Genomic DNA, 20,119 nt, shown 5'->3' with positions numbered 1-20,119 from the left:
TCCAATACTTCAGTCTTGGGAATAAATGTCCAGGTAGTATGAATATACTGAGTTAACAGATACAATATAAATTACATGTTTGTCAAGGCACTTAATACCTGGCATAAATTAAACTGTACAAACACATATATTAAAGAATATTTACTGCCTATAATTAACATTATGTAACATTTGTTAATCTTGGTTATTTTGTTGTGCTGGAAATTGAACATACAATCTTTCATTCCCAAGAAAATACTATACCATTAAACTGTATACTCAATATGGTACTGTTCCCCTATTTGAATTCACTGTTAAATTAGTTGCTTTCATGAAAATCTGAATGGTGACACAATAGAAAAAAAGCTTAACTTCATGAACATGGTTTTAGCCTATATATCTGTATATAATTTGCTGCATAGTCTTTCCTGATAACATCAAGTTAAATTTTATGATTTCTACACATTGTTTCAATAGAGAAAGATATAAATCCATTCTTTAATTACAGTCTTATTATAGAACTTTAGCTAAATGTTTTAAGAAATATGTCAACAAAATAAAATTTTAAATGCTATTCCTTTGGGAAAATTATTTATTTTGTAATATTTTAACAAATGATCAGATTAAGATAAACCAAAAACCAAAATTAATCTTAACTATACTGAAGACACTAATAACTCTGGTTTAGAAACTGAAAAAGTAAACTCAAAAAACATTTCTTGGCTTGGTTGTTGTGGTATGTTATTTTCCAGAATTATGAAACAAACTAAAAATTCTCCATGTTACTATGTGTCTCAGAAAACCATTAAGGAACTGCTTACTTTGGTTACAAGATTCTTTATTTTGTAAACTATACATAAACAGTAAAAAGGAAAATGCATTATAGATTAAATATTATGTAAGGTCAACATTAAAGGTTTTATTTAGTGTGTAGAGATTAAATGGAACAAGTTCACCAAATTTGTGTTTTATGAATAATATTCCAGGAAATTTGTAATTCACTGTTGAAGTGAAAGATACCAATGTGTAAAATTCACCAGTTTTCCCATTTCTATTATGAGCACAAAACTATTGGTCTGATATACTCAAAAGAGGTGACATGTCAAAATGTCTGCACAATGAATTAACATGCTAACTGATGTATAGTGAACAAAGTAATTTTTGTTACAATTAAATCTTAAATGCTACTCTATACAATAATTATAAACAAGTCCATATGGGATTATGTAACAATAGAAAAAAAGAAAGAAACATATTCCATATTCTCTATTCCAGCAGTATCTTCAATAGCAATATTTTGTTAATTATGTGTGCTTAAATATTTCCTAGTATCCTATACTGTTATGCATGCCAACCCTTTCTATTTCTATTTTTGCAAGGCACCATACATCACATTCTCTAATTTCATTACTACTAACAAAAATGACATGATTTCAAGATTAAACATAAAATATTATATTAAATAAAAAATGAGAATTCACAATTTCAAATTTGATCTTGGGTAAAACAAAATATATTTAATGCAAAAGTGGCTAGAATGAATTGTTTTTTATTTCTAAATAAAATTCTTTATCCAGATTGCTGGACAGATAGAAAAATCTAGAAATGATGCTGCTTAAAAATTTTGTTAAAAATTCACATGATACACAATGCAATTTAAGTTAAAAAGTAGGAAGAAAAACTAAATTTTAACTTTCAGAATCCTTGGTTTTCCATACCTTGCATTGCAAAAAAATATCTAATCATACCCAGAATAATTTCATAGTTATAGAGATCACCACTAAATAAGTACTCAGTAGTGGTTGGTCACTTTGTCTTACAATGAGTCATCTTTCTTACTTTCCCAAAAAATAATTTTGGGTAGAGGCCCAATTTGAATTGAAGTTAATATCATGCATTAATTGACAAAATCCTGTGGTTTAGGTCATTAGTCAGTTACTATAAATTTAACTTATAAAATCTCACATAAAAGTAACACATATGATCCCAAGCACACATTTATTGTTATTTTGTTTATAGAACAATTAGATAGTATGTTCTTATGAAAAGTTTGTTATAATAGTCTTTACAACTTTCTATATTCAGGCTACAACCCATATGTGTTTTCTTTTTTTCTAAGGCATATAAAACCAAAATTAAATAATTCTTATTTAACATAATGTTCTATGAATTTAGCTTCAATATTTGAAATAATTATACAAAATATATGTGGGGTTTAGAATCACTTTGTTAAGGGATAAGAAGGAAATTCTCAATATGCTATTATTTTGTAAATATTAAAAATGTAGAATTGTTGACTTCAGCTGTCACTGATCAAATATATCCATCATGGTCATCTCCATCATCATCATCATCCCCTTCATCTTCATCATCATCTTCAATATCATCCTTATCATTCATAATGTCATCTTCTTCACCTTCATCATCAGTCCATTCACGGAAATCTCCACTTGCAAAATCTCCAGAGATTTCAAAATCTGTAGCTGCAAAAGCAAGCAACATTACTTGACTAAGTAATGACACACATTCTGAGTTATATAAATGAATAAAAACATTGAAAGGTTTAATGAATTTGTATTTTCTGTTTCTCTCAATGAAGATAAGAAAAAATCTATTTTTGGAAAGACTGTTGTATGTTAGAACTCTCACTTGTTGAAATGTTTATGCTCAAAGCACTGTGCTGTGTAAGATTTTTGCTTTTGTAAATTTGATCTCAGCCCAAGTTTTGTATAATTCCATGACAGCCTAAGGATTTTCATAGTACTTAAAATGTCTCCTATATGTAAATGAGGTGAAACAATTATCATAGCAAAATATATATTTCCTAAATTAAAAAAAGGTTTATTACCTGATACTAAAGGACAACTTTATAAATATGATTCAGCTAGTGACCTTATGACAAGAGACTATCCTAGGCAATATCACTAGTAATTGGTTCTATTTAATCACATTTTCCCTAAAAAGTGGTAATTTAGAGGTGTAATTATAAAAGAATGTTCAAAATGTTCCAAAGTTTTTGTGTTAAAATTGGGCAGAAGGGTACATAATACAAAGAACATGAGACAATTCTATTTTTTTTATTTTTTGCCATGGGTGTCAGTTCCCCTGGAACTGGAATTACAGACAGTGGTGAGCTGCCATGTGGGAGCTGGGTATTGATCCCAGGTCCTCTGAAAGAGCAACTAGTGCCCTTAACCACTAAGCCAGGAAGGTTGAGTTAGAGGAAGAATAGAGGAGAGCAAGATAAGAGACACCATAATAGAGGGAGCCATTATAGGTTTAAAGAGAATTCTGGCACTAGGAAAATTGCCAGAGCTCTACAGTGACAACACCAACTAACAATCTAAGCAACAGTGGAGAGGCTACCTTAAATGCCCTTCTCCTATAATGAGATGGATGACTACCTTTTATACCATCCTAGAGCCTTCATCCAGTAGCTTATGGAAACAGAAGCAGAAACCCACAGCTAAACACTGAACTGAACTCCTGGAATCCAATTGCACATAAGGAGGAGTGATGAGCAAAAGGGTCAAAAGGGTCAGGCTGGTGAAACCCACAGAAACAAATGACCTGAACAAGAGGGAGCTCATGGACTCCTGACTAATAGCTGGGAAACCAGCATAGGACTGTTCCAGACCCCCTGAATGTGGGTGTCAGTGAGGAGGCCTCGGTAACCTGTGGGGCCTCTGATAGTAGATCACTATTTATCCCTAGCATAAAATGGACTTTGAGAGAGCCCATTACACATAGAGGGATACTCTCTCAGCCTTGACACACAAGGGAGGGCATATGCCCTGATCCAAATGATATGACAGACTTTGAAGATCCCTCATGGAAGGCCTCACCCTCACTGGAAAGCAGAAAGGGGTTGAGATAGGGGGTTGGTATGGGGCAGTGGAGGAGGTGAGGGAGAGTGAAATGGAATTGACATGTAAAATAAGCTTGTTTCTAATTTAAATAAAATATAGGAAAAACGTAATTTCTATTGCATGCAGAGACAACTTGCCCCCTACTACTCTTATAAATGAAAATATTTAATTGAGGTAAAAGTTTACATTTTCAGAAATTTAGTCTGTTATCAACATGGGGGAGGGGCACGATGGCTTGTAATATCGTAGAGTGATGGCAGACATGGCTCAGGAGTTGAGTGTCTTGCATAGTGAGGAAGCAATAGGAAGTGATCTAAGACAATGGGTAATAATTTGAGCATATATGAACGCTCAAAGCATGCCTCCACTGTTACACTCTTCCTTCAACAAGACCACACATACTCCAGCAAAATAACATCCCCTATTAATGTCATTCCCTTCAAACAGCCACATTCCATTCCCTGGCTCCCAAAGGCATGTAGAAATAACATAATGCAAAATATATTCAGTCCACCATCAAATTTTTTTGTAGTCTACCACAGTCTTAACAATGTTTAGTAGTCCAAATTTCAAAGTCTCTTCTGAGAGTAATGTAATCTTTTAACTGTAACTCCATATAAAGTAAAAAAATCAAAAAGTGATCACATACTTTCAACATATAATTTTATGGGATACACAATGTAGTGTCTTAAGAAAAATAGTAGATTATCTAACAGAATAAAATTTTATAAATTTCACAAATGTTTGATTCTGCTGTCCTCTAAAAACCTATAATGCCAGTGAACTTTTTGTAATCTAGTACAGTTAAAAATTAAAGTTTGCTTTGGAGCTCGGTGTGGTTCTCTCCTCCTCTAAAACCATGCATGCCTGTTAATGTAAAATCCTAGATGTTGCTTTGATCATATAGGTCCCCAAACCAAATCAAGCTCTGAAAATGTTATGGAATAAATCAATACAAGGCAGGAAGGGACAATTATGTAAGATTACTTATTATTTATGATTTGTTTCTTTTTAAACAACCCTTGTTTATCAGTCTAAAAATTGCATAAGAGAGACATGTTATCACTGAGTATTTAATTTTCATCATTTTAATTGATAGTAATGAAAATAAAACCTATTTGATCTCCATGAAGACATAGTTTTAAGTCATTACTTCTCTCTTTGCCATGTCCAAATACCTAACAAATATGAGGAAATGGAGTAAAGTTTAATTGGAGCTAAATTTAGAGGGTATGATCCATCATGGCAGGGAAAAAATGGAGGCTGGAGTGAAGAGAACAGCTGGAACAATGGAAAATAGGCTTTGAAGTCATGGAAGATGTATCTTAAATGTGAAACCAGGAAGTAGAAATCCACACTGAAGCAGGGCTGTGTCCTAATTTTCAATGTCCGTTACATTCCACATTCTATAGGTTCCATAACCTCCCACATATCATCATAATTTGAGGACCAAATGTTTAATCCTATAAGACTGACAGGTCTGCAAAAACCATCATAGGAGTTTGTAGGGTACTCTAATAAGAAGGTTTTTTTTAAATAGTTAATTGTTTAAAAAAAACACCAACACTGATTTGAATATTACTTTCTGGAAAAATTGATAATATTGGAAACTGTAAAATACATGTAATGCCAAGTTCTTCTACAAACCTGATACACACATAAAATACATGTTCATAAAATAATTTAGAGCATCAACTATAGCTATCATTTTATATACAAATGATGTCTTTCATACCTAAACATAAGGAAACAAGTAGTGCATTAGTCTAATTTATCAGATTTTCATAAAGTTAAAATTGTGTTTTGCTTGGGTTGGCTTCATTTGTTTTGGCCGATGTGGGCCATATTACTCAAATCACTTTCTCCAGCGTAGAGCATACAACACCTCCACATGCATCTGCAAACAGTATGCACTGTTTTGCAGACTTAGATTAAAATTACTGATAATGCCTTCTTTATTTGTATGAGACAGTCTAGGCACCTACAATTTTCTGACTTAGACTAGAATGAATGATTTCTGCTTTTTTGTGACAGACATCTTAAAGCAGGATTTTAAATTATTCTCTTCAACATACTTTAATGGGTCTTTTGATATATTTTTATTGTTACCACAGTTTACAATATGCAAGGAACAAGACTTCTTTTCACCTGTAACATTCATATATATTGTACATATTTGAAAATCAGAATAGGGGAGGTCTTCACTAATTGCTTGAACAAGTTTGTGAGCCTTTGACATATAAATTGTGTTTTAGGAAATTGTATGAAGTAAGCCTTTCTCTTACCACAATCTGCAACACCATTTCTTCTGGATCCTATGACTTCATTTCCATATCTGTCAACACACCAGCACTGCCCTACACTTCCGTGGCATTGTGTTGGCTTGTAGTAACCATCTTCATCACAAAGAGGGACATACTGTCCTGTAAAATAATTGGTCACACACACAAATATAAAGAAGTTTATAAATAAGCTGTATTCTCTTTTAGGTGGTCATTATATATTAGTATCCTAAAGAATCAAAACATGACTGGTTCTATGTTTATATTAAATCACTCAGAACATTTTGTATGACATCCAAGACCCCCTCTTGTCTTATTATTGACAATTTTCTGTTGTTTTCCACCATTTTTCATTCAACATAACAAAAAATTATTGTATGTCAAGCTTTTTCTCACTAACAGAGTGTCACTTTGCTTATGTCAGCTGAAATACTTCTCCATTCCTGCACTTTTCATTTTAAGGTTTAAATACAAAAGTATGAATCTCAGTACCCTCTTCTCTGTCTCTGTTATTGTTCATGTGCATATGTGTGCATGTTAATGCCTCTGTGTGTATTGACATTATATATTGGTACCAATATTCTGTGGTATCTTCTCTGTTTGAAAATATTTAGGGTCTCTTGGATATACCAACCACAAACCTTAGACTGAAAGTGGAGTCAAAAGTAGTTGGAAAATAGCCATTGCTATTACACAGTACATGTGTAATGATAAATGTTTAATTCTCTATAAGCTTAGGAAATTCTTCTACAAATAATCCAATGTTACCTACAACTTCTAGATGATTTCTTCTCTTCCCACTTATTCTTTTATTTGAACAGACTCACCATAGATTTTTTGTTAAAAATTATCTAACATATAAAGAAAATATGAATGTCATTTTCTAGTATCTCCTGTGGGATTATAATTTTACATCCTAAAAAGCTTCATAAGTCTAATGAATACATCATACATTTGATACAAATAATATTCAATTGAAATATGTGAACTGACATGGGCAAATTTACCAATGTGGAAATTTGTTAATTTTTCTACGGTCTTAAGGAAATTAAATACAAGAAAAAAACTTTGTATTTAAAATATGATGATGTTGCAATCATTTTCTTATGCCAGAAAACTTAGAAAAGGGCAATGGTAAGTATAGATCATGCCCTGTAGAGTGAATGCAAACTGATCTTCACATTGGAATGCATGATGCCTTACCTGATAGAGTACCTGGCCAATTGAGAAATGCATCATGACCTCATCCTAATCAGAGAGAACAGGTATCCAGTTCTAATACCTACTTTTTTATATCATGAAAGAAGAGTAAGGAAAATCTTCTCTGGTGCTCACTAAATGTGACTTTTTAATAAGTTCAGACAAGAAAAGCCAACATTCTAATAGATTTCAGTATTTCTTGACCTAGATCACCTCTAAAATATTTATTTGAAGTTAATGGTTTTCTTCAGGGTACGCTGTGAAACACTGGATTGCAGAAACATGCTCTTGCATCTGTATGTTATTTTGACTCATGATTTATACCACCACAAGCAGCTGTCCACAGTTTAAAAGAAAATTACCCCCTTAGTTTTTATAATCATCAGTTTTTCATCTAAAGCATTTTATGACAAACCATTTAACTGAATGATGAGGGCTAGGTTAAGAATTCCTTCGCAATATAAAACTGTTCTAATTTAAAGTTACTATATTTAAATTGCATATATACCATATAAAATAGTGTGTATTAATCAAATTGAGAGACATTGCACAGTCATAAAATATGAATGATTCAACATACACTCACAATGTACTGCCTAATGTCAAAATACAAACATGCTCTTATGATGCTAAAATGTAAACTGGGGCAGAACTTGTCAAATAAAGTTGTATTGTAGCAATAATAATTTATTTGCTTTTACAAATAAGCTATAATGATTTGCAGCATGTAAAGAACAGAATGGAAAGAGATGGTTGAAGGATTTACAGCATATATCCTCTATGTTACAAACATTTCCAATATAAAATGGATTCAAATATAATTTATCAATAATGCATATATATATTATAAGGAAATATAATGGCATTGTGATATATTGATAGCTAAATATTCAAATATTTTATGACTTTGGCTAAAATGTTCAATTATCTTCTCTCTCTTTTATCTACCTATAATCAATTTACCCACTTAGTTATGTATCAAAATTTACTTACTGAAAGATACAGTTGGAAATTTACTAAGGAGAATCACTAAAAGCACTGCTCAGATTTCTAAATTAGTGTCCTTTACACTCCATATATGTAATCACCTACTTACATTTCATATGAATGATCACATATGATGTCATCAATTTTAAACATTTAACTGCAGAAAGAGACATTTCTAGTGATTCTTAAATTTTGTATTGCTTAAATATCTTTTGTACTTAACTTTCAAAATGAACACAATATTAGAGTAATAAAAAAGAAATTATAGCTTTCTTAACGTGAGGAAATAAGAGTAAGTTCAATGACTTTCCAAAAGTTCATAAATTTTGCTGATGAAATTTAATGTAGTATGTCTTTGTTTGATTAATATTGATTTTGTGTTGCTGTTTCCCTGTGGTTATTTATATAAGCAATAAAGCTTCCAGAAGAATGATCTGTGACTCACCTAGGAACTTCTTTATCCCTTGTCGCTTCTGAAGGTTGCTGAGCTCTGTCTGGCAAGGTGGGTCTGTAAAGACATTAAACCCAATACTTCAAGAATTTATTTAAGCAAGCAATGTGCACCTGATAAGCTATCAACTGCAAGTGAGACTTCTCATTTTATGAAAAGATGCATGCTATCCATTTGTTGTCATGCTATCACATGGAATATATGTGTGGATATATCATGATAAATATGTGCACAGAAATATCAATGTACAGATACATGATGGAGTGCAATGATTTACCAAGTGGTAGCAATTATAGATTTTTCTGATATTTGTTAGAATGACTGAAATTTCATAGAGAATAAAAACTACATAGATATAAAAGAGGGAATACACTTACTTTTTACATTTAAAAGGTCTAGATCCAACTAATTTGTGACCAAAATCTAATTCACCTAGCTTTCATTTAACATATGTCATAGGATAACAGAGAAATCATTTTTCACTCTACAATATTTATGAAAAGGATCTTCTTTTTTCCAGTTATAGTGGACATTTATCTGTTTTGTTGTATAATGTTACTGTCATACCTTAGTCTTTAGTTTCTGCACAGCCTTCAAATTTATAAATTGTTTAAAAAGAAAATATAACATAAACTGTCATAAGTCATAATTCAAAAAATCTTAGATAAATCAAGTCAATTTGTAAGTATATATTTTGTCTGTTGTATTAACAATCGGTGATTTAAATGAACCCATGTATGTTTTGATAAATGGAATAGTCTAAATAGTTATAATACAGTAGGTATTATCGAAATTTAACATACTTGTTCAAGAGTTAAGGGAATGTTACCAGAACAAATGAACAATTCTCATTCTTGACTTTGATACAGAATGAAAAGTATTATAGCTGTCACAGGACACTAAAATATCAAACTAATTCTTATTCTTGTTCACTATGTACTCTCAGAATAAAAGGTAACATATACATTATAATCCAATTAATTTTGAAGTTGTTTATTATGCCACCTGAAAATAATTGAATCATTATAAAGTATAGTAGAAATAAAAATTATGTGCTTAAGCTGTTTATTATCTAGTTCAATTTGTGAGGCCAAAAATATTGTGTATTAAGTAAATAAAAAAGTAATTTGTTTTCAAATGCTTAATAACTACTTCATTGTGGTAATTTATCTTTAAATTGGTGTGATATAGCTTTTCCCTAAAATAAAGAATTTAAATCAAGATACAATGACATTTCAAATAAAAATTTTAGTCTCATTATCTTACTGACACTGACATTACCCTAGCTTTCAAATCTTATTAAAACAGTTCTTTAAAGTGATGTCAGTGAGAAGTGGATTTCTTTTATTTCCCTAAATAAAAGATGACATTTATACTGATATACACCTGAAATCCCTGCTACATTTCAATGTTTGTGTGTATGTATGTGTCATTTGAATGTTTTGTAAAAACTATTTTTAAAATAATTTTTCAAATTAAATTGTTAATCATTTCAATTCAAATCCTTTCCCAACTTTTAAACTGTCATAAACACCTTGCATCCTCATACTCAATGAATTCAACTTTGTAGATTTTACATGTGGATTCACAACTACACATATTTCAATGCTCATGAATAAACATGAATATTATAATAAACAACAAAACCAAAATAGCTACTGTTAATATACAGAAAAGCACGAAAAATTGCATTTTAATGATAATATACTTTAATTTGCTCAGTGTACTTAGAATTTGAAGTGCACTAGTTATTAATAACTAGAATGTCATTTTAGGAAGTGTTTACTTACATTGATTGTTTATGTAATCAGCCCAATGATGTGTATTCACAAGTGTGTGCAATTTAAAATATTGAATGAAGTAAATCAAAAATAATTTTGTTGCTTTTTCTTTATTGCTGAAAATATTTTTTAAGAAAACATATTCTGACTGTGGCTTCCCTTCTCCCAGCTCCTCCCAGATCCTCTCAACTTGCTCACTGATCCAGATTCTTGTTACTTAAATTGGTTTACCGATAGTTAAGACCTCCTCTGTAGCTAAACTTATGGTTGATTTACTTCTTGTCAATGTGTAGATATTTTTTCTCTAATTTCTGAATTATTGTTAAAAGTAACAAAGAAATACTTATAATTCCATATGAAGTATGGTAGCAATTGTTATATTTTAAATATCTTTTACATTTCACCAAGTTTAAAAAGTACAGTCATTACTAGCTGCACTTTGTTTCCAGTTGATTCAGTTAGCAGCAACATAACAATGATCCCTTATTTTGCCAAATATTTACTATAGCTTGAGGACTTTTATGTGTGTTTCTCCTCATGTATTTAATGTATAACATGATTGAATTGATTCTGGATGTATGGTTCTAAATTTAAAGTGCATTTTTATTGCAGTTAATTTTGGAGGGGCTGGAGGGGTGGTGTACCTGGGAGGAACTAAACAGAAGAAAGAGAAAAGGGAATGTGATGCAATTATATTTTAATTAAAAATCTATAATTTATTTTAATGGGTATACAAAGAACATTGGTGCTCTTCCTTTGGTCTCACTTCTTGCAAAAGTTAGGAATACTCTCTCACTAGTGAATTTTTAATGAACTACACTATTTGGGAAAGACTGAAAGACTAAGTAATTTTGAAAATAAAATGAATAAAAATAACTTTACAGTGGATGCCGATGTTCATGCAACTAGTTTAATAAGATCACAAAATGGAACATTAAAACCCCACAGTATAATGATAAAAAACCCATTTATTTTACACTGTGGGCAAAGCAGATAGCAAATTAATTTCAATGATTACTTTTAATATCTGTGTTCTCATATCTCTGTGTGCTTCTTGCTTGTTCATAATAGGAACTATAATGAAATACATTAATATAAAATATTAATTACTATTCCAATATTATTTAGAATATTTGTATCTTTAGCACAATTATTTTGTTCAATATGGTGCTTACTTGTTCTTTCATTAAAAATTCAAATTAGAAAAATACTATAATAAGTGAAGCATTGGATAATGTTAGTATTTTTTATTATGAGGGAAAAGATGAATTTTGAAATGCATGTCAAGTAATTCCACCATAGTAACTTCACTTTTACCTTGCTGTCTCTGGAAGCAGTAGCACCATTCATTGTTAGATATCAAACTGTCCTTGTATGAGTCACAAGAATTGAAGAATGCCTTTGTGCACTCTTCATTCTTATCAAGATATATGCTCCCAAGCTCTGACTGGTCCAATAGCAGGTCGTAGTTTGTATCGAGTCTATTAAACATCCAGCCAAGTGAATCCTTGCAAATTGGCAAAATACTGGTATCAAATCCTACATTCAAAGAGAACATGATTAGCTTAGTATGCAAGAAGCCATCATCAGACAGTAAAATAAATCAACACAGTGGGCAAGATCAGAGTGGAAGTACTGGTTAGGCATAAAAGCAATCTTTAACTTCAACGTGGGAAATTTACTTAAAATTACACAAGCATAAAATTATGTATATATAGTTTTCAGAATTTATTAACCAGATAACATCTGTTACTAATTAGTCATTATTCAATGGAATGTGGTATTACAATTATATGTTACTTATGATATTCACTGTTTAAACTTCTCTGATACTTACTAGGTCATCAAACATTGCTTGCTGGTTCATTTGCTGGCTTATGCTTAAGCTGGCCTTCATCTATAGATTTGGGATCACCTGTCCAGGTTACAGACTCAGCCCACCATGAGCTGGGCCCTTCTATATCAAATTAATAGTCAAGATAACTCCCACAGTCGTGCCCATAGTTCAATCTAATTCAGGCAATCCGTCAATTGAGACTTCTCTCTCAGGTGCCTCTAGGCTGTGTCAACTTGACACAGGTATTTAGAAAAGAGATGAATATTGTGCCACTCTCCATTCAGAGAACTGGTTAAAAAAGTGAAATGATTTTATCACTAACAAAAATTTGGGAGAATATATTGAGTTCTGAACTATAGAGGGCTCAGACATTGAGGAAAGGTAGTCTCTGAGCAAAGAGAGAAAACTAGGGAAAATGGAGAAAGCAAAGAATTCAAAAAAACCTATGCATCATCTCCAAAAAGACTAATACAGAAATAATTAAATGGACAGAGTTAGAAGGAAGAGTATGTGATAGAAGAAATGGCTCAGGTAATAGTGAAGATATTTCTACAACTAATGAAATATATCTAATCACAGAAAGAAGAATCTTATAGAACACAAAACTTGACAAATATCAAGCAAATAAATACAAATAAAAACAACACAGTATAGTTAAATTTACTTAAACAAATAATAAAAAATTGAATTTTTAAAAGCAGCTAGAAATAAAGTCCATGTTCCTGTACAGCGCCTGTTCTCAGCCTGTGGGTCATATATTATATATACTAAATATCAGATATTTACATTACAATTCAATACATTAAACTACCATAAATCATTATGACTTTGTTACATTATTTACATTTAATTTATACATTTCTCTTTGTTTTAGCTATTAATTCTTGAATATTTCAAGATATCTACTGATAAAATATCCAATGTTTTTTTTTTCCTGAAGCAAAAGTTTGCCATATTCATCCCTGCCATTATGACTGGGGTAAGACAACATTTCAAAATTGTTTTAGATTTCCATTCTCCAAATTGTTAGGGATGATGAAATGAATAATTTGGGGGGGTATTTTAGTCATTTACTTTAAACTAGGTTCATATTCTTAGATAAAATTATTCTGAGAACAGTAAAGTATTTTGGTTAGGAAGCAAGTTATAGTTTTGTTAAAAATAATATAACTGAGAAAGCTTCATTTACCCACTAATTAGAAATCCATTATGATTAGAAATCTTTCTATGCATTCCAAATTTTCTGGAGGTAATGTTAGTTCCCACTGTTTGGTAGGTAGTAGTCCTACTAGGGTCATTTCTGGAGGAATAACGTAATAGCTTTATTGCATTAAATAACTTACATCAATATTTATTTTATAATTATACATTAAAATACATGGAATAACAATATTTCAAACTATTAAATGTTATTTGATCAAAGTCACAGCATCACTACATTTAGGAAAATACTTTAGCAGTGCTGTAGTATATAAATAATCTCATTATAGAGAAAGTTACATCTTCCTAATAAAAGAAGAAAATGCCAGATGTTTCAATAATTAGAAACACCAAAATCAGCAATGATCATGTTGTTTCATTTTATTACTTGAAATGAGGAAAGAAAATTTATCTCCTAACTTTAGATCTTTGTTTTCAATAGATGAACTTCTCTGTTATACCTAGAAGGCTCCTATTTCATTAAAATGGGGCATTATTTTTAAGCCATCTGATTCCAAATTCAATCTTCTTCTCAATGTGAGGACAGCATGACACAAAATGAGCAATATCTTGGTAAGAAATTAGAATGCCTCCATATACCCTGGGGGTTGAAGTAATTCCATCATTTTCTCTCACTGTGAAGAACATTTGGCGTGTAAGAAGCAATGTACGACATCATCCAATTCTGAGGAAAAGGTTCTTTATCTGAGGGTTTTGCATATGATGTTCATCTCTATCATGCTTTCCACATTGATAAAAGGAAGTTAATACCACACTGCTTTCACAGTACTAAAGACACTCTATTACAACCTATTAAAAATGATTCCCAGCATTGTTCTTTTGCTATTAATTCTTTTAGCTTAAAGAATAAAAGAAAATCTTGGCATATAAGTCAAACAGACAACTTACACAGGCCTCAAACTAACATTATCCTTGAAATCATAACACAATAAGAAAGGAACTCTATTTCCTTCAGCTGACAATCAAAATGTTCACGTGTTTCTTAGTATGCCCTTTTATAGATATTATTTTTAATGACTAGAATAATATATATATATATATATATATATATATTCTCTTATGGGAAAATTATAACTAAGATAATTTAAAATTTTATCAGTTTGCTCAATGTCATTGAAAAGTTATGACAGTATTGACATTTTGTTGATTTAAACCAATATACTGTGAAAGCTCATAATAGTCAAGACTCAAAGTATTTCTTTTCTACATTGGCTTATAATCCATTTGTCAAGGCTGTGATATGATTTAGTCAACTAACCAATGTATTGATATTTTCTTAATCGGAAAAGCCACTATTAATCACATGTTTCAATGTTATATCATATAAGTCAGATGTGTAACTCAAGCAACACACTCAGCAAAGTTGCTTGATAGTGAGTTAGTCAGACAAGCAACTTTATGCTTCTTGCAACCATATTTCATATTCAGAGTTCATAACACTTGAAGTGAATCAAACATTTTCACACTTTAGGCTCAGCACATGACTTTACTTCTGTCCTGTTTCTGATAGAGTTGTGCCTTTCTGCTACTGGATACCATTGATTATTTTAGATACTTTTCTCTTGCTGTGTGAAAGCATCTGCCAATAGCCTGGGAAGAAAGGGTGTGGTTTAGTTTGTAGATTGAGGGTATGGTCCATCATAGCAAGGAAGTCATAGTGCACAAATGCAATTCTAATGGGTTGCAGGGTAATGAGTTTTTTTTTGTTGTTTATATGTTTGTTTTTACATTTTGGCCATAATCAAGAATCAGAGAGAGATAAACATAGATATTCAGCTCCCCTCTCTCCTTTTTATTCTGTTCCTATCCTTAGTCAATAGAATGGTGTTATACATATCCAGGGTGGCACTTGCTTTTCTAAGTGAAATACCTCTGGAAGTACTTCCTTAGTGGTGTGTCTCAGAGGTGGTTTTAAATCCAGGCTAGTTTATAATGAAGATTAACCAAAAGTCCATCACTCATCACCTTCATAGCCAAATAGATCACCTTTAAATGATAAATTTTCTCCCATTTCCACCAAAGGTCTCCTAAAGTGAAATGTGTTTAGCCTGTTGAAAAGTCCATGTATTTATTATCAGTTTCAAGACTGTTTGAAAGTTTTCAGTTGAAGCCACTCCCTTGACTGAAGGCTAACTCTTGACTATGAGTTAAACATATGGTTGCATGTACCTACATCTAACACACAATGGAACAGGACTGGTATTACCATTCCAAAATGAGGAATAGAAGAAAAGCAAAGAAAGACTAGATGGCAGTAAGACTAAAAAGGAGAAGGAAAATGCCAAACCAAGCAGCTCTATATTTGCATCTGAGAATTTCGACAGCTTCATATGGACTCCAGTTCTGCCATTGGCAACATACATAACCCTCTGTGGTCTGGCTCTCACACCATCTCTACTGATTTCCTGGGCACTGGAAATTCCAACATTCTGGTAACTTTAGTGAAGCATAGTTATCATATTCACAGAATGGCCTCTCAAGGCCTCTTTCTAGGGACTACTAGCTTGTAACTCAACTCCTGGAATGCTACACTATCTCATAACTCTTACATTATATATCCACATAGTCAGCACCTTGTGGATAATGTATTCATGTTCTCCTAATAGCTCAATATCTAGTCTGATTCCCTCTCATCACAACTATAGTGGTCTGAACAAACTGGTTCTCTACAAATATTCCCTGTGTGGTCATTTTGAAAACTTTTCAGCAGTGTTCTCAGATCAGGCTCTCTTCTTTAAGATGAATATGCATTTCCACTATTTGGAGCCTTTGTTGGATTTTGCCCTAAGTCACCTTTCCCATAGAGCCATTAAGAAACACCAGGTTTTTTTTTCAATTGCACCAATCTCTTAGACATGTACAAATGATTTTTCTTAACTTGCTCATTCTCTTTTTCCAAACCAGATTATACATTTCCAATATGTGTCTGAACTCTTTCTTCATGGATCTAAGAGTTGTGTGCAATAACCTTGCCACTCCCTAGTTGTTGTGTCATCTTGACATTGCCTCCATTGAAAGGCATAGCTCATCACTTTTTAATTTCTCCACATTTAAAATTTCAAAACATGGCCCTAATGTAGCAGATGCTTCAGCAGAATGCAACTAGCTGAGACAAAAGAAAAAGTCTCAAAGGAAAATTACAGTGAATAAAACAAATACTTCTTCATTTAGTCAGTGAGCCATGCACTTCAGATAGGTTTTTGCATACTTGCTCCAAAATTTATGTAAAGATACTTAATATTAATTAATTAATTAGTATTAATTAATTAGTATATAATATAATGTATTTGAAGTTAAACCTAATAGAAATGATTAGACGTTTGTTGGAAAGCATAGAATGAATGTCTTCAGTTTGTAATTTTAGTACCTAGCCAATAATATCTACTTGTATTTGAAAAGTTTCTTGAACTGAGTAAGTCTCTCCACTGATAGAATAATCCAAATCAGACCAAATCAAACCAAATTAGGAAAAGCCCACATTTAATGGATATAGAGCACCTGTGTGGCCTTCCAGAGCCCCAGAGAGGAGACATGAAAGGGAGACCAGAAAAACCACTCTGTTCTCTGTGGGACGGTTTAAATACCCTGTGGGAGTAGTCTTGAGCATTTCTGGGAAAGGTGTCTTCATTTAGGAGGCTTTCTGAGATGCAGCATGGTTTGGAGGGAGAAAGATGGTGGACTCTTTGGGTATATATGGATGCCAGAGACATCACAAAAGCTTAAAAGGAGATCTTAGAAGCAAAAGATCAGAGACAAGCACGACTTCTTGGTAGCAGCATTTTGCCCAGTGGTCTCTGTTTGCCAGAGACAAGCAGAGGCTCTCTGCTCCTTAAACTAGGCTTCATGACTCAGCATAAGCGGCAAACACCGCAAGTCTCATTTAGCAACGCTGCTTAACAGGTTAAAGACTGTGTGGCCAGAAAAAGATAAAGATTCACAATAAAGACAGATTCAGATGAAGAAAAACCTCTAAAGGTTTAAAAATATATGTAGGCTTGTGAGAAAAAAAAGAAAGACTATAAAGTGTTTAAAGAAAAGATGAAGAAATAGAGAAGCTGGGTGTGGTGGACATGCCTTTAATCCCAGCAATTTAGAAGCAGACAGATGGATTTCCACAGGGAAACACTATCTCAGGAAAAAAGGGGAAAAGCAAGGAATTAAAATAAATAAAATAATAAAATGCCAAGTAACAATGGAAAATACAGAGTCTGCATACTAAGTTACTATTGTCTTTAAATTGTTTGATTGCCAAGGAAAGAGCTACAGCTACTAAAATACATTTGATTATAGGTGCTGCTAACCTAATCCAACTTATATATTTTAAAAATGCTTTGACTTCTAAATTTAAATTTAGGGACAGGTTACTTGGGGAAAAATGTTTTTTAAGCTTGTGTTTACACAGAAAATGGAAAGCTGTGGATTCCTTCCAGACTAATACGGTTTGATCAAGCCAGAACCCCTGAAGGAGTGGCACAACTGACCCTACATCCAAAAGAGCTAAGATTATGTGGTCATAGACCACTAAAGCCAGGATTTCTATGTTTTATCATGATCCCCATGGTATGGTCATCACCCCCAACCAGCAGGAAGCAGTTTGGAATGAACAAATTCCCAAATATTATTTATAATTGTTTTTTTTCATTTAAATGGGGTTGGTTATAAATGGTAATAATCACAATCTCTTTTTAAAGAAAAAAAGGGGAATAGTATATAAAAATGAATACTTTTTATTGGTATGGATTTTTATTTATTGCTACAAATTTAAGGTCAATTTTGCTATATGTAAATTTCATCTCTTGTTTTTGGTATTGTGTTTACACTGATCTTTTAAAATGTAATGTATACTTAAATACACATTATATATAGTCAGGTATTATAGTAAAAATTTACAGTTAGGTTAGTTAAGTTTTCTAGATATAGTGATGTATTTGAGATGGATAGATATTCTTCAAAACTTTCAAAGCCCTACAAAATAAATGGCATTTTAAATGGGTTAGGGTTTTTCATGGCAGTGAGACACAACTGCTCCTGGCACACCCATTACATCAGAAAAGAGAATGGGCATCGAAGAAACTCATTATGGAGTTTGCCTTCAACATGGCAAGAATATCCCTTTGGGCAAGAAACTGCTCTTGTCTGGATGATTTGATAAACTGGACATGCAGGACACACAGGATAGTGACTGCTGAACTTGCAAAACAAGACAGTCCTGAATGGTTCCTGCTTCAGGGAGTAGTCTGCCAGACACACCGTGGTCTATAGGCTGAAGATAGATGCTCCAACATTACAGAGGAATTTTGGGTGACTGTCCAGGCAGCGAGATGTCTCTGTCAGATCTAGAGTTTATATATTATCCTTCTGTGGTCTTTGATGGAGTTGAAGACAGATGGTTATGGTTAATTTATTTTGTTATTTTAAAAGATAAGCTACATATAAGACCTTGGACTCACAAAGATAGAATAGATGATAGAATATTTTCTTTAAATATTACTAAATGTTAGTTAATGGGCTAAATATTATAACTATAGATCTTACTTAAGTATTTTATTATATATCTTACTATGTTAATGTTAAAACCGTTCTTTTTATTTAGACAGAAAAGAGGAGATGATGGATGAGGAACTTTTGTGTATGTTAATCTTATTGGTTGTTGAATAAAGCACTGTTTGCCAATAGGGAAGTAAGATGGTGGGACTAGGAGTCGAGGAGGATTTTGGGAAATGTAGGAAAGAGAAGTCCTGTGATCCAGGCAGGAAGAGACATAGCAGGCAGACTCAGAATATATGTAGGTACAAGCAGGAAATTGCTCTCTTCCTCCTCCTGTCTTCTCTGTGGAGCTGCCATGTGATCCCAGGAAGAGGACACATGCCTCCGGAGTCCTCCATGAGGTAAGTGTTTATAAATATACAGATTAATGGCTATGGTTGATATTTAAGATAGAGCAAGCATATAAGAAATCCTAATCATTAGCCAGCAGCATTGTATCTGTGTGCTATTTTAGGGCTGCAGAACTCATGTGCTGGCAGAAAGAGTTATTGTTGTATTTGAAAGGCTTTCTGAGATGCAGCAGGGTTTGGAGGGAGATGGGGGACTCTTTGGGTATATATGGATGCCAGCAACTGGTGACGCTTCCACCTTAACAGCATTTACCAAAGAGCAATACTGAACACAATGTTATGGGAATCTTAAAGCAATAACTTTATATAAATTAAAGAAATGAAGGCATTTTTCCTTTCTGCACTGTGCTTCATTTAACATTTCTATATTATTATTTCTATATATTAATCTTAAAGTTGATTATTTATATATGGAAAGTGTTCTGTTTTTCATAAATGCAACAAATGCAGCATGGTTCTCTGCCACAGTTAACTTCAAGCATAATCATTATTTTTGGAGAAACGAATAATGAAATCTATCAATAGAATTATCTTCCAGCTGTGATAGTGAAATATTTTTTCACATATCTTTTAGCTATGTCAGTGGGTTTTGTACATGACAGTGATAATAGCAAA

The 20,119-nt window shown here is 32.4% G+C and overlaps 1 protein-coding gene across 4 annotated transcripts in view; it reads right to left on the bottom strand.

The window, feature by feature from the left end:
* Nucleotides 1–1,248: 1,248 nt before the first annotated feature.
* The window catches only part of Spock3 (SPARC (osteonectin), cwcv and kazal like domains proteoglycan 3), a 377,611-nt gene continuing 358,740 nt past the window's right edge, over nt 1,249–20,119 (bottom strand). For all 4 annotated transcript variants that reach the window (XM_035451289.1, XM_035451290.1, XM_035451288.1 and 1 more), the window contains 4 exons: nt 11,867–12,088; nt 8,763–8,825; nt 6,134–6,271; nt 1,249–2,462 (listed from right to left, as the gene is read on the bottom strand). In XM_035451289.1, coding sequence (XP_035307180.1) covers nt 2,293–2,462; nt 6,134–6,271; nt 8,763–8,825; nt 11,867–12,088 — 593 coding nt within the window. In that variant the 3' untranslated portion in view covers nt 1,249–2,292. The remainder of the gene's footprint in view (nt 2,463–6,133; nt 6,272–8,762; nt 8,826–11,866; nt 12,089–20,119) is intronic.

The sequence above is a fragment of the Cricetulus griseus genome, assembly GCF_003668045.3.
Source record: "Cricetulus griseus strain 17A/GY chromosome 1 unlocalized genomic scaffold, alternate assembly CriGri-PICRH-1.0 chr1_0, whole genome shotgun sequence".
Taxonomy (NCBI): domain Eukaryota; kingdom Metazoa; phylum Chordata; class Mammalia; order Rodentia; family Cricetidae; genus Cricetulus; species Cricetulus griseus.
This window is presented reverse-complemented; position numbering and strand designations above follow the sequence as displayed.